At 49.2% G+C, this 14,586-nt stretch overlaps 1 protein-coding gene across 3 annotated transcripts in view; it reads left to right on the top strand.

The window, feature by feature from the left end:
* TRAF1 (TNF receptor associated factor 1) overlaps positions 1–14,066 on the top strand; it is a 48,351-nt gene extending 34,285 nt beyond the window's left edge. For all 3 annotated transcript variants that reach the window (XM_063697010.1, XM_063697011.1, XM_019034148.4), the window contains 5 exons: positions 3,709–3,774; positions 4,275–4,685; positions 6,507–6,684; positions 8,659–8,807; positions 12,779–14,066. In XM_063697010.1, coding sequence (XP_063553080.1) covers positions 3,709–3,774; positions 4,275–4,685; positions 6,507–6,684; positions 8,659–8,807; positions 12,779–12,997 — 1,023 coding nt within the window. In that variant the 3' untranslated portion in view covers positions 12,998–14,066. The remainder of the gene's footprint in view (positions 1–3,708; positions 3,775–4,274; positions 4,686–6,506; positions 6,685–8,658; positions 8,808–12,778) is intronic.
* Positions 14,067–14,586: the final 520 nt, after the last annotated feature.

Here is a 14,586-nt window from a genome sequence, read left to right as displayed (position 1 = left end):
AAAGGATACCAGTCACATTGCATTAGGGCCCACCCGCAATGACCTCATTTTAATTTAATTAGCTCTTTAAAGGCCCTGTCTCCATATTCTGAGATACTGGTGGTTAGGACTTCAACATCTGATTTGGGTGGGGGTTGCTGAGCCCATAACAATGGCTAAACAGACTCTGCAGACACGATTAAATGAAGGATTCTGAGATGGGGAGGTGACCTTGGATTATCCAGGAGGCCCAAGTGTCCTCAGAAGAGGGAGACGAGAGTCAGAGAGAAGGGGAGATGCTCCACTGCTGGCTTTGAAGATGGAGGAAGGGACCACAAGCCAAGGAGTGCAGGCAGCCCTGAGAAGCTGGGGAAGGGAGGAAGCCATCCTCCCCTTGGGCCTCCAGGAGCAACGCAGTCCTGCTGACATTTCCATGTTAGGACCCCTGGCCTCCAGAACTGTACGATAATAAAGCTGTGTTGTTTTAAGCTGTTAAGTTTGTGGTATTTTGTTACAGCAGCAATGGGTAACTAATACCAGTGCTTACATGTATTATCTCATTTAATCCTCACAATAACCCTGTAAGGGGGATATTATTATTATCCCCGTTTTGCAGATGAGGAAACTGCAGAACAGAGGAGTTAGTAACTATCCCAGAGCCACAAAGCTAGTATGTGAAGTGACAGAAACAAGCTCTGAACCCCAAAAGGCTGGCTCCAGAGGCCACATCCTGAACTCCCGTGCACTCTAAAGAATGAATAATGATGATGGAGAAGCCTCCGAAAGCCTCTCAAGTCACCCCTGCCCCTTTCTCCAGCAACTGTTCAAGGCTCATCACAGTCCACATCTGTACACGCATCACAGAAGGATGTCCCTACATCTGAATAGCATTTCACTCCCTAAAACAGACATTTGCTGTTCACACAACGCCAGGACAGCTCCGCTGCTGAAAGACACATCCCCTCCACCTGCGGGGTGATGTCTGGAATTTCACTCTTAGCTTGATCATTTTCATGTTCTTATCCCTTTTATGACTCTCCCACCAAGCTTTGACCCTTAGAACCACAGAGTATTGGAATCATGGACCTGTGGGGAGGGGTGGGACCTGAAAGGCTCCCCCAGGTATATTCACCCAGGAGCCAGGTCTACACATAGCATCTTCCCTCCACTGTTCTCACATGTCAAAAGCTACATGTTCGGGGAGGTTTCATCACCACAGACTTCCCGAAGCCAGCACGGTCTCCCTGCCAAGGCCGCCCTCTGCCTGCCTTCCATAGAACATCTGTTTTCTATTATTTATTGGGAACAACTTGTCCCTGAAGCCCTGGGCAGTTGGTGGGTGGGGGTGGGGTCAGGGTGGCCTTTGCTGGGCTGTGTTCTGTGTCTCAACCCAACTGTACTCATTCAGCCCACAGCTCTCTGGTTATGTTACTTTTAAAGAATAATAACTAGTGTGGCTTTTTGTATTTTCTCAGTCCGAAAGACTTCTGTCGTCTCCTGCTTTCGTCCAAATCCCCTTTAACGTGGTTCCATGAGATTATTCTCTCAAAAAAAAAAAATAAATAACAAAGCGCTTTTGGAATCAAGATTTTATTTATATGCCATAAAACTCACTCATTTTAAGTATACAGTTTGATGAATATAAATAATCATGTAACCGCCACTACAGTCAAGTGGCAAATGTTTCTGCACGGGATAAAGCTGCTTTGTGTCTCTGCGTAGTCAGTCCCCTCCCCACCCACAGCTCCAGAAGGCAACCACTGATCTACTTCCTGTCACTCTAGTTTTGCCTTTGCTAGAAGCTCATAAGAATGGAAACAGGTAGTATGTAGTCTTTGGTGTTTGACTTCTTTCACTTAGCATAATGTTTTTGAGGTTCATCCATGTTATTGTTTATGCTGGTATTTAATTCCATTTGGTTGTTCTATAGTATATATAGACCAATTTGTTTATCCACTCACCAGCTGATGACACATTTGGGTTGCTTTGAATAAAGCCGCCATGAACATTCACATACACACCTTTGTGCAGACATATGTTTTACTTTCTCTTAGGTAAATTCCTAGGAGTGAAATGTGTGGATTGTATGGTAACTTTATAAGTATGGTTTATAAGTAAATTATTTTATAAGTATGATTTAACTTTATAAGATACTTTCATAGATTGTATCTGTTCATTATTTTTTTTTTTTAAGAGAGACAAGGTCTTTCTCTGCTACCCAGGCTGGAGGACAGTGATGTGATCATAGCTCAGTGCAGCCTTGAACCCCTGGGCTCAAGCGATCCTCCCACCTCAGCCTCCCAAGTAGCTGGGACTATAGGTGTACGCCACCAAGACTGCTAATTTAAAAAAATTTTTAAGTAGAGATGAGGTCTCATTATGTTGCCCAGGCTGTCTTGAACTCCTGGCCTCAAGCAATCCTCTTGCCTCAGCCTCCCAAAGTGTTGAGCTTACAGGTGTTGAGCCACTGAGCCTGGCTGTGCCCATTTTTTATTAGGTCATTTGTCCCTTATTAGGTTGTAAGAGTTCTCTGTATATTCTGGATACAAGCCTTTATGAAGATACAGTCATGTGCCATGTAACAGTCAACACCAGACCACATATACAACGATGGTCCTAGAAGAGTATAGTACTGTATTCTTACTGTACCTTTTCTATGTTTAGATATATTTAGATACACACATACTTACAGTGTTAACAATTGCCTACAGTATTCAGTATGGTCACGTGCTGTACAGGTTTGTAGCCTAGGGGCAATATGCTGTCACAGAGTTTCGGTGTGTAGCAGGGTATACCATTCAGGTTTGTGTAAATACATCCTATGATGTTCACACAATGATGACACATTTCTCAGAACGTATTCCTGTTGCATGATTGTATATGTTGGAAAAACTTTTTTCCTATCTCTCCTGGGCTGACTCCTGTTAAGAGGTAGTGATGTGCGTGGGAGGGGCCCTGTGGCTGTGCTGCCTCCCAGCTCGGCCTCCTTGGGCAAATCCCTTCCCCTCTGTGAGCCTCAGTTTTCTCATCAGTAAAATAGGAATAAAAACCCACCCTCTCTTCCCCACCATGCTGTAAGGAGCCCTAGGAAGAATTATGGCCGTGAAAGCATTTGGTAAATGCTTCAGACCTAAATAGGCTAACAGTGGGGTCAAATTGCTATTATAATAGCACTGAGACCCTCCTGTATCCCTTCCCTCAGGCTGGATGTTATCTGGAAGGGAAAGTTGTGCGGAGTGGACACACCTCAGTCAAGGATAGATGGCCAAGGAGGGATGCAGATGGGAATTGTGAGCCCAGGATTCCCCATGAACTTCAGGAGGAGGGAGGCATTTACTCATGCAGTCAGTGTGTTCTGAGTGTCTCAGCTGTGCCAGGCACTGCCCTCAGCACTGGGAACACAGCCATGACCCTCACAGAGCCCCCCCGACCAGTCAGGGCAACCAGAGAGTGAGTGATGATTACGGAGCTGTGTGGACTGTGCCCTGACAGGAGAAATAGCAGTGCTGCCCAGGATCACAGTAAGGGCCCAGGTCCTGTTTTGAAGGAAGGTCATGGAAGGGTGGAAGCTTAAAGGGTGGAAAGGAGATAGCCAAAGGGAACAGCAATGTGCAAAATCATGTGGCCCAAGCCATCTCCTGCCCTGGTGGATCCTGGTGCATTGAAGAGAGCCCCCAGGGTAGCCACAGGGATCGCTATAACATTCAGTGATGTGATTATTATTTCCAGGCTCACCCCGAGGTGGCTGAGGCTGGAGTTGGGTGCCCCTTTGCAGGTGTCGGCTGCTCCTTCAAGGTAAGCATCTGAGTGTGAGAAAGGAGATCTGTCCACTATGGCTCCAGACCTCCAGGTCTCCCCACTGCAGCCCCTCCATGATTTTCCCGTAACATCAGTCCACTCATCTGGATGTCCTTTGTACTAATGACTTTCCCAAGCATCAGAGCCTACTATTAAGTCATCACGGTACTCAGGGAAGTTCTTCTTAATGTCTTACCTAAGCATAGGCAGAACATCACTAAAATGACCCCCACCCCCAACGCCCCTCTCCATGGTCCTGAATCATCCTTGCACTCCAGGGCAGGGCAGAATTAGAAGCTGCAATGCATGTGGCTCATCGTGGGCATGTCTGATGCCAGGGTCTTCCTCTGAATCCCTCCCACTGTACAGAAAGCCACTCCTTTTGCTGGGTGAATGAATCTGACTTTCCTTGGTGACCTTTGATAGCAGGGCACTCCACTGCTCCCCTGTCCTCACTCCACCTCTGTTTTCACTGATCAGCCCCACTCTCTTGTCAGGGAAGCCCACAGTCTGTGCAAGAGCATGAGGTCACCTCCCAGACCTCCCACCTAAACCTGCTGTTGGGGTTCATGAAACAGTGGAAGGCCCGGCTGGGCTGTGGCCTGGAGTCTGGGCCCATGGCCCTGGAGCAGAACCTGTCAGACCTGCAGCTGCAGGCAGCCGTGGAAGTGGCGGGGGACCTGGAGGTCGATTGCTACCGGGCACCCTGCTCCGAGAGCCAGGAGGAGCTGGCCCTGCAGCACTTCATGAAGGAGAAGCTTCTGGCTGAGCTGGAGGGGAAGCTGCGTGTGTTTGAGAACATTGTTGCTGTCCTCAACAAAGAGGTGGAGGCCTCCCACCTGGCCCTGGCCACCTCCATCCACCAGAGCCAGCTGGACCGTGAGCGCATCCTGAGCTTGGAGCAGAGGGTGAGTGTGAGTGTGGGAGGCAGGTTTGCCTTCAAGCCCGGCTGAGCCCCATCCTGTCTCCAGAGCGGCAGACAGGCTTCCTCCTAATCATTCATCCTGCTTACAGCAGTCACTCCATCAAAACATATCTCCCCTTTATCCCACACCCTTCCAGGAAGAGCACTGAGTTAGAAGCTGTAGTCAAGGTCATAACCTCCCATCCAGTGCTTCGGTTCCTTTGCTTGAACTTTTGTGATAAGACACCACCTCCCTGAGCAGCTCATTCCAGTGCAGGACATATTCCACTCTTAGCAAGTTCTTCCTTGTACTAAGCTAAAATCAGCCTGTCTCTTCCCTGCATTGTTCCTGGCCCTGCCCCTCAGAGCCCACAAGACAAATCCACCTTCTAGTCCCCATGACAGCCCTTCAGGGATGGAGGGTCGGATTCTGTCCTACCTGAGTGCTTCCCTTTTCAGGCTAAAAGCCCCAGCGCCTTCACGTCTTCCTCAGAGCATGCTGCTTCACATTGCCATCCTACGCTCTGGCTCAGTCTCCAAAGAATTCTGTACGCTTGGAGTATGGTACCAGGCTGACTCCAGATAATCCACTTAGCCACAGTTCTTGGTCCAACAGGGCTGTCTTCTCCCTTATTCTAGAGCTTATACTTTTCTTTTCTTTCTTTCTTTTTTTCTTTTTCCTTTGAGACAGAGTATTGCTCTGTCACCCAGGCTGGAGTGCAGTGGCGTGATCTTGGCTCACTGCAACCTTCACTCCCAGGTTCAAGCGATTCTCCTGCCTCAGCTTCCTGAGTAGCTGGGATTACAGGTGCGTGCCACCACACCCAGCTAAATTTTTTGTATTTTTAGTAGAGATGGGGTTTCACCATGTTGGTCAGACTGATCTCGAACTCCTGACCTCATGATCTGCCCACCTCGGCCTCCCAAAGTGCTGGGATTACAGGCATAAGCCACTGCGCCTGGCCTATACTTTTCTTAATGTAGCCAATGACCATTCTAATGTTGCTTCTTTTGCAGTAACATTACATCATTGTCTCATATTGAGTTAGGCCTGGATTTTAGTTACTGCTTCACCATTACCATTATCTGCCTCACCATTCGCAATTACCATTACAGCAGGTGATCAGAGCCACCTGCCGTGTGGGTCTGAGCAAGTCACTTTCCCTCTCAGGACCTTCCCCATCAGTAAAATTAACGATTAAATTTTCTTTAAGGATGCTCACTTCCATTCATGGCTTCCCTACCTGAGCACACCCAAGAATAAATTTATATTCTTTCCATTTTTTGGGGAAAGCTATTAGAAGGGCCAGGCGCTGAGTTGGAGTGGCTGAGGCTTTAGCCTTTATTTATGTAACTCTTGCTCCAGTTAAAAGACAGCCTCCCTGAAAGCCACAGTTATACCTTCATTTCACCTACAAACTTCCCAGCTCTACTTTTACATACCAGGCACTATGCAAGGCATGGACACAAAGACACAATGAGCATGGGCCCAGCTTTCGGTGGAGGAGACCATCTGGTAGGGAAGCCAGAAAAATATGTCTCATGAAATCATTGTAAGGGCTCTGTAAGAACATATTGAAAGAGAGCAGCTGAGCTAGGACAGTGGTTGAAGGCTTCCCAGATGAGGGGCCATATGAGCTGGATTCCTGGTGGATAAGGAAAAGGAAGGCCAGGCAGAGGGCAGCACATTCAGATGCAGACGCACGCCTGAGTGAGGCGTGGTCAGGAAAGCACATCTGGGGCAGATCAATCTCCACATCCCGCCATTCCCATCCCATCCCCAAGCCGGGTTCTGGTGTTCCTGGCTGAACAGTCTTCCCTACAGGTGGTGGAGCTACAGCAGACCCTGGCCCAGAAAGACCAGGCCCTGGGCAAGCTGGAGCAGAGCTTGCGCCTCATGGAGGAGGCCTCCTTCGATGGCACTTTCCTGTGGAAGATCACCAACGTCACCAGGCGGTGCCATGAGTCGGCCTGTGGCAGGACCGTCAGCCTCTTCTCCCCAGGTAACACCTCCCAGGGGCACAGAGACCTGCCTGGGGAAACAGGCCCCACAGGACCCAGGAAGCAAGCAGTGAAAACAGAGCTAGTGTCACAGAGCTAGCTCTGTGACAGACACGCTGTGTCCAGTTTAGGCCAGTGCCCATTCAGGCCACTCACCATGGGCAGGAACCATGCTGAGATCTTGAGGTTGGTGGGTGAACCATGCTCTGCCCTGTGGCTCTCAGCCACACATAGCGGTGGCCCCGGCTGACTGACATTCAGGCCCTTTCTCCTCCCTGAATGTCAGTCCCATTCTGCAAATAGGAATCAAAACTGTTACCCACTTCATGGGTTTGGGAAGTGAAGGAAAGTGTGCTGTGGGCCACAGTATATGCAGATGAGATGGATGTGGATGATGATTTTCACAAGTGAACACCGTGGCCTGAGAGAGCCGACAGTCTGAAATAAGATTAGAGAACTGAGTAAGACACATGCACTTGTGTACGATTGCAGGTAGCATATGTGAATGAGTGTCTTACTCAGTTCTTACTCATTTCTGGGGCCCCTGGGCTTGGCACAATGTCTTGCATAAAGTAATTACTTGGCAAGTGTTTCTCTTAACTAAATGATATCTGTTAATATAACAGTGCATATATTTGTGCAAAAAATGAGGCAGCAGACTGCGTGCAGTGGCTCATGTCTATAATCTTAACACTTTGGGAGGCTGAGGCGAGAGGATCATTTGAGGCCAGGAGTTCAAGACCAGCCTGGGCAACATAACAAGATCCCATCTCCACAAAATTTTTTTTAAATTAGCCAGGCGTGGTGGCCTGCACCTGTGGTCCTAGCTACTTGAGAGGCTGAGATGGGAGGATGGCTTAAGGAGTTTGAGTCTGCAGTGAGCTATGATGGTGCCACTGAACTCCAGTCCAGGCAACAAAGCAAGACCCTCTCAAAAAAAAATTTTTTTTTAAATGAGGCAGCGGAGTGTGTCACAATCCCAGAGCAGGGCTGGGACCCCTTTCCTGCAGGAGTAGCACTCATCCCATTGTGTTGGGACAGCTCTCTTCATGGGGTGGCCTCGAGCCCTACTTGTAGACCTTTTTCCCTCAATTCTTTTCAAAGAGGGAAAAAGCAAGCAGTACCTCGTGCTTCCTGTTCTACCAAAACGTAATGGGCAGAGATGAGTCAGACTGCCAGCCTGTCCCTCCTCCACCCTCTTCCTGCCTGCCCCCGATTCATGTCTCCAGTCAGCCTCTCCCAGAAGGGCGCTCTGCCAGAGGACGTGCTCTCATGGGATGGCCCCTTTAGCTGCCCAGGGGGTTTCTGTGCATGTTCACCAGGTATGATTCAGCCCTCAAAGGGTTTTGCCACCTGAGAATGGCTGGCAGAACTGCGAGTCACCCCATGTACCCCCAGCCTCCAGGGGACCCCAGCCAGTTGGCATAGGGCAGAACTGTGAGTCACCCCATGTACCCTCAGCCTCCAGGGGGCCCCAGCCAGTTGGCATAGGGCAGCAGAAAGAAACTGCTGCTGGGAGGCAGGAAGCCTCACCCCTCATTCTTGCTGGGTCCCCAACCTACCGTGAGATGGTGACCAGCCACTTTGTTTTTCTCAGCTTGGTTTCCAGACTGTAAAACATAGGTTGGTTAGATCAGTGGTTCTCAGAATGTGGTCCTAGGACCAGCGGCATTGGCAACCCCTGCAAACTTGCTGGAAGTGCCAACTCTCAGTTCTCACCCCAGGGTTACTGAGTGAGAAACTCTGAGGGTGGGGCCTGGCAGTGTATGACTTGGATGGCCAGCTGACAAACACTGAGCTAGATGACCCCCAAGAGCCCATTCCTGTCTGACACCCTACTCGAGAAGAATGCTGGGTTCTAACCCCATCTTTCATGGTTTTGAGCCGCTGACCTTGGGCATGCCTGACCACTGGATCCCAGTCCCACATCTGCAAAGTCCAGCACTTCCCAACTGCCTCTGGCTTCTGCGTTTCAGCCTTCTACACTGCCAAGTATGGCTACAAGTTGTGCCTGCGGCTATACCTGAATGGAGATGGCACTGGAAAGAGAACCCACCTGTCGCTCTTCATCGTGATCATGAGAGGGGAGTATGATGCGCTGCTGCCGTGGCCTTTCCGGAACAAGGTATGGGCGTGAAGGTGATGGGGGTAAGGTGGGGAGCATGGAAGCCTGAGTCCTAGTCCTGGTTTGGCAATGAATTGGCCATGTGACCTGGCAAGTCCCCCACCCTCTCTGTGTTATCAGTTTCCCTTTTTATAAAACAATCAGATCTAGTAACTAGGGCTCCCTCCAGCTCCATGAGTCCAGGAGCTAAAATGTCTGGAATCTTCCTGAAGGTTATATAGAAATAAAATTCATGGCCAGATGCAGTGCCCCACACCTGTAATCCCAGCACTTTGGGAGACTGAGGTGGGAGGATTGCTTGAGCTCAGGAGTTTGAGACAGCCTTGGCAACATGGCAAGACTTCATCTCTGCTAAAAATAAAAACCATCTGGCCAGGCATGGTGGCTCAAGCCTGTAATCCCAACAATTTGGGAGGCCAAGGCGGGCAGATCACTTGAGACCGGGAGTTTGAGACCAGCCTGGCCAATATGGTGAGACCCCGTCTCTACTAAAAATAAAAAAATTAGCTGGGTGTGGTGGCACGCACCTGTAATCCCAGCTACTGGGGAGGCTGAGGCAGGAGAATCGCTAGAACCTGGGAGGCGGAGGTTGCAGTGAGCCAAGATAGCGCCACTGCACTCCAGCCTGGGTGACAGAGCGAGACTCCATCTCAGAAAAAAAAAAGAATGTGGGAACTCAAATTTTCATTTTTAATGTAATCCCCAAGATTTTCTCCAAGAAATAAATTGTTGTTTTGTATTTTGTAACTTAAAAGCAGCTATTGGTAAATTTCTGAGATATAGCAGGAGACCAAAACGTGTGGAAAGAGAATAAATATATGAAGAGAGACTGGTTGTTTTATTTTCAATGTATTGAATATATTAGACTACAATTTATTTTCTGAGTGGATGTGATTAAATATTCAGACGTTTAGTGTATGATTAACAGTGAGATAGAGATTTCATTGGAGTTATTTAATCCATCCTGTCTTTTACATAATGGACAAATCAAGTTAAAAAAATTTTTAGATAGCTTAGCTTATTTTCTGGTGCTGTTGACCTGTAAGAGAATATACTTTCGTGTATACAGGTGAAAGTTTTGCAATTTATGTATACAAGAAATTGTAGGCATTAAAAATATTTTATTGATAAAATAATAATAATAATAATAATAAAAACCATTAGCTGGGCGTGGTGGCACATGCCTGTAGTCCCAGCTACTTGGGAGGCTTAGGTGGGAAGATTGTTTGAGCCTGGGAGGTTGAGGCTGCAGTGTGCCATAACCTTGCCACTGCACTCTAGCTTGGGTGACAGAGTGAGACCTTGCCTCAAAGAAAGAGGAGAGAGAGAGAGAGAAAGAAGGAAATGGAGGAACTGAAGGAAGAAAGGAAGGGAAGGAAAGAGGGAGGGAGGGATGGAATGAATGGCCAGTGGCTGCCCACTCTTCTTCCTCCTTCACATCGTGGGGTAAATAAGGAAAACTTCTGGGAGGAGGTGCCGTGAGGCTAGCCTGAAGTAGCAGAATTTTCAGGAAAAAGGAAGGAGGCAGGTACCACTACATATTAATACATACTAGAATGGCCAAAATCTGGAACACTGACAGCACCAAATGCTGACGAGGATGTGGAGCAACAGGAATTCTCACTCATTTCTGGTGGGAATGCAAAATGGTACGGCCACTTTGAAAGACAGTTTGGCAGTATCTTAGAAAACCAAACACACTCTTACCAAACGATATAGCCAGTTGCTCTCCTTGGACTCAAAGGAGTTTACTTAGGAGTTGAAAACTTATGTTACACAAAAACCTGCACAAGGATGTCTATAGCAGCTTTAGTCATAATTGCCAAAACTTGGAAGCAACCAAGATGTCCTTCAGTAGGTGGATGGATAAATAAACTGTGGTGCATCCAGACAGTGGAATATTATTTGGTGCTAAAAAGAAATGAGCTATCAAGCCATGAAAATACAGGGAGGAAACTTAAACACATATTACTAAGTAAAAGAAGTCAATTTGAAAAGACTGTGTTCTGAATGCTTCCAACTATATGACATTCTGGAAAAGGCAAAGCTATGAAGATAGGCCGGGCGCGGAGGCTCTCGCCTGTAATATCAGCACTTTGGGAGGTCGAGGCAGGTGGAGTGCTTGAGCCCAGGAGTTCAAGGCCAGCCATAACGAAACCCTGTCTCTACAAAAAATACAAAAAATTAGCTGGGCATTGTGATGTGTGCCTGTAATCCCATCTACTCTGGAGGCTGAGGCATGAGAATCGCTTGAACTCAGGAGGTGGAGGTTGCAGTGAGCCGAGATCGCACCACTGTACTCCAGCCTGGGGGACGGAGTGAGACTCGGTCTCAAAACAAAAACAAAAACAAAAGCTATGGAGACAGTAAGATCAGTGATTGTCCAAGAGTAGGTGCCGGGAGAGATGAATAGAGCACAGGGGATTTTGGGAACAGTGAAACTATTCTGTTTGATACTGTTATGGTGGATACATGTCCTTATGCATTTGTCAAAACCCATAGAAAGTGAAATACCAAGAGTAAATGCCAACGTAAACTGTGGACTCTGGGTGATAATTATGTGTCAATGCAGCTTCATCAATTGTTACAAAACTACCACTCTGGTGGGGATGTTGATAGTGGGGGAGGTTGTGCATTGGGTGGGGGCAGGAGGTATATGGGAAGTCTGTATTTTCTAATCAATTTTGCTGTGAACCTAAAACTGCTCTAAAAAATACAATCTATTAAAAATTCTTTGCTGGGTGTGGTGGCTCACGCCCGTAATTCTGGCACTTTGGAAGGCTGAGGTGGGTGGATCACCTGAGGTCAGGAGTTCAAGATCAGCCTGACCAACATGGTGAAACCCTGTCTCTACTAAATACAAAAAATTAGCTGGGCATGGTGGTACATGCCTGTAATCTCAGTTACTTGGGAGGCTGAGGCAGGAGAATCGCTTGAACCCAGGAGGCAGAGGTTGCAGTTAGCCAAGATTGTGCCATTGCACTCTAGCCTGGACAACAAGAGCGAAACTCTGTCTCAAAAAAAAAAAAAAAAAAACACAGCATAATTCTTATAGAGGGGTTTCAGGGATAGGCATTTCCTGTGGGTGAACAGCAGCATTGCATGAGGGGAGGGTGTCAAGAATAGAGACCTCAGGTCTGGGGAAACAGGTGGGGCAGGGCGGGTGTGCCGCTTTGGTCTGGATGTGAGTCAGTAGGTTCTCCTACCCCCGGCAGTTCCCAAAGGTGCTGGGGAGATTTTTAAAACACCAGTGACAGAATCTCACCCCCGTAAGTGATAAGGCCTGAGCATCAGGATGAAGTCTCCGCAGGGGGTTCTAATGTGCAGGGTGAGGATGCTTCAGTTGGCAACGGGAAGCCATTCAGCTTCCTGATGGGCATTTCAGGGGCATGTGCCAGGGAAGAGGGTTCGTGTCACTTTTAGACAATCAGCTTCTCAGGGGAACCTCTGTCTGCGCTGTGTATACCAGAAGCTCCACAAATGTCTCAGGACATCGATGACAGCCCCTCAGTAGAAGACCTCTCTGTTCTGGCCCTTCTGCCTTGCCCCAGGAGGTTCCAGCTGTAGTTGATGAAGCAAAACTTTCCAAGCCAGAGGGGATGTTACAGGTTATTGCCTCCACCCACCTTGTCAGTGCTTCAGTCACACCCTCTGCCCCCAACAGCTAGTCAGACTTGACTAGGGCATCAGAACCTTCCCCTGCTTCCTGCTGGATGGAAGGAACATCTGATCCTCATCATGGAACAGCCCCTGAAGTGCACTCAGAATACCAGGTGCTGCTATCTCCCTGGGTCTGGCCATACCCCAGGTGCGCTCCTTACTTGGTTTCTCTGACTCCTAATCCAAATGAGCCAAGGGTCTGAGGGGCTGCACAGGCAGTAGGTGTGGAGCACAGCTCTGAGCCCAAGCCTGGGCCTCCAAGCTGCGCTGCTGCTGTAGGGCCTGATCTCCCACCTGTCCCTTCCCTGCAGGTCACCTTCATGCTGCTGGACCAGAACAACCGTGAGCACGCCATTGACGCCTTCCGGCCTGACCTAAGCTCAGCGTCCTTCCAGAGGCCCCAGAGTGAAACCAACGTGGCCAGTGGATGCCCACTCTTCTTCCCCCTCAGCAAACTGCAGTCACCCAAGCATGCCTATGTGAAGGACGACACAATGTTCCTCAAGTGCATTGTGGAGACCAGCACTTAGGGTGGGTGGGGCTCCTGAGGGAGCTCCAACTCAGAAGGGAGCTAGCCAGAGGACTGTGATGCCCTGCCCTTGGCACCCAAGACCTCAGGGCACAAAGATGGGTAAAGGCTGGCATGATCCAAGCAAGACTGAGGGGTCGACTTTGGGCTGGCCATCTGGTTAGGATGGCAGGACGTGGGCTGGGCCCACAAAGGCAAAGGGTCCAGAAGGAGACAGGCAGAGCTGCTCCCCTCTGCACGGACCATGTGACACTGGGAGGCCAGTGAGCCACTCTGGCCCCGAATGTTGAGGTGGACTCTCATCAAATGGGAAGAAAATGGAACCAGGCCTGGAACCATAGGACCCAAGCAGAGAAGCTCTCGGGCTAGGGAGATCTCTGCAGGGCCTCCAGGGAGACCTGGACACAGGCCTGCCCTCTTTTTCTCCAGGGTCAGAAATAGGACCAGGTGGAAGGGATGGGGTGCCAGTTTGAATGCAGTCTGTCCAGGTTCGTCACTGGAGGTGAACAAGCAAACCCAGAGGGCTCCACTAGGACTTCAAATTGGGGGTTGGATTTGAAGACTTTTAAGGTTCCTTCCAGCCCAGAAAGTCTCTCATTCTAGGCCTCCTGGCCCAGGTGAGTCCTAGAGCTACAGGGGTTCTGGAAACATTCAGGAGCTTCCTGTCCTCCCAGCTCCTCACTCACCTTCAGTAACCCCCACTGGACTGACCTGGTCCACAGGGCACCTGCCACCCTGGGCCTGGCAGCTCAGCTTCCCCAACACGCAGGAGCACACCCAGCCCCCGCATCCTGTGCCTCCATCAGCTAAACGCCACGTCACTTCATGCAGGTGAAACCCAGTCACTGTGAGCTCCCAGGTGCAGCCGGAGGCACCTCAAGAAGAAGAGGGGCATAAACTTTCCTCTTCTTGCCTAGAGGCCCCACCTTTGGTGCTTTCCAGAATCCCGTAACACCTGATTAACTGAGGCATCCACTTCTCTCAGCAGACTGATCAGGACCTCCAAGCCACTGAGCAATGTATAACCCCAAAGAAATAATTTTTAGAATCTCTTTTGAAGTTTTCCTAAAGTGTATGGTTTGGGAGTTGTTTGTACTGAGCCAGGTTTGAAAAGGCCATTGCTGAGTTTGAGGTGGTGCCACCAGTTTTGCAGGTGGCATCAGAGGCTGGCATGCTGGCAGGAACATCCCCTCTTAGCCCCAGTCTTCTCTTTTCTATAATGAGACCCACCCCAGCTTGCCTCCCTCCCTGGTTTCTCTGACCCTCAAAGGAGATGCCACGCAGGACAGACTGGAGAGAGAAGCCTGGGCAATACTGCCCGCCTGTCATGGCCTGGTGGTGGCCCACACCTATCTTCTCACCTTGGAGGCCACACCCAACTTTCCAGAGACCCTGAGACAAGTCAGGACCCTACTACTCTCCCCTCCTGCTTTCCTGACAGCTTACTCTTCCTCCACCTGCTGAGCCTGTGCTAGACTCCACTGCTCAAATCGTTAGGGTTGCTTCTATAAAAATGGGTCAGTAGCCCTTCCTGTTCTCTCCAGCCCAGCATACAGGAGGATCAAAGGAGGTGACAGAGCATCGTGGCAC

The sequence above is a fragment of the Gorilla gorilla genome, chromosome 13 (assembly GCF_029281585.2).
Source record: "Gorilla gorilla gorilla isolate KB3781 chromosome 13, NHGRI_mGorGor1-v2.1_pri, whole genome shotgun sequence".
Taxonomy (NCBI): domain Eukaryota; kingdom Metazoa; phylum Chordata; class Mammalia; order Primates; family Hominidae; genus Gorilla; species Gorilla gorilla.
This window is presented reverse-complemented; position numbering and strand designations above follow the sequence as displayed.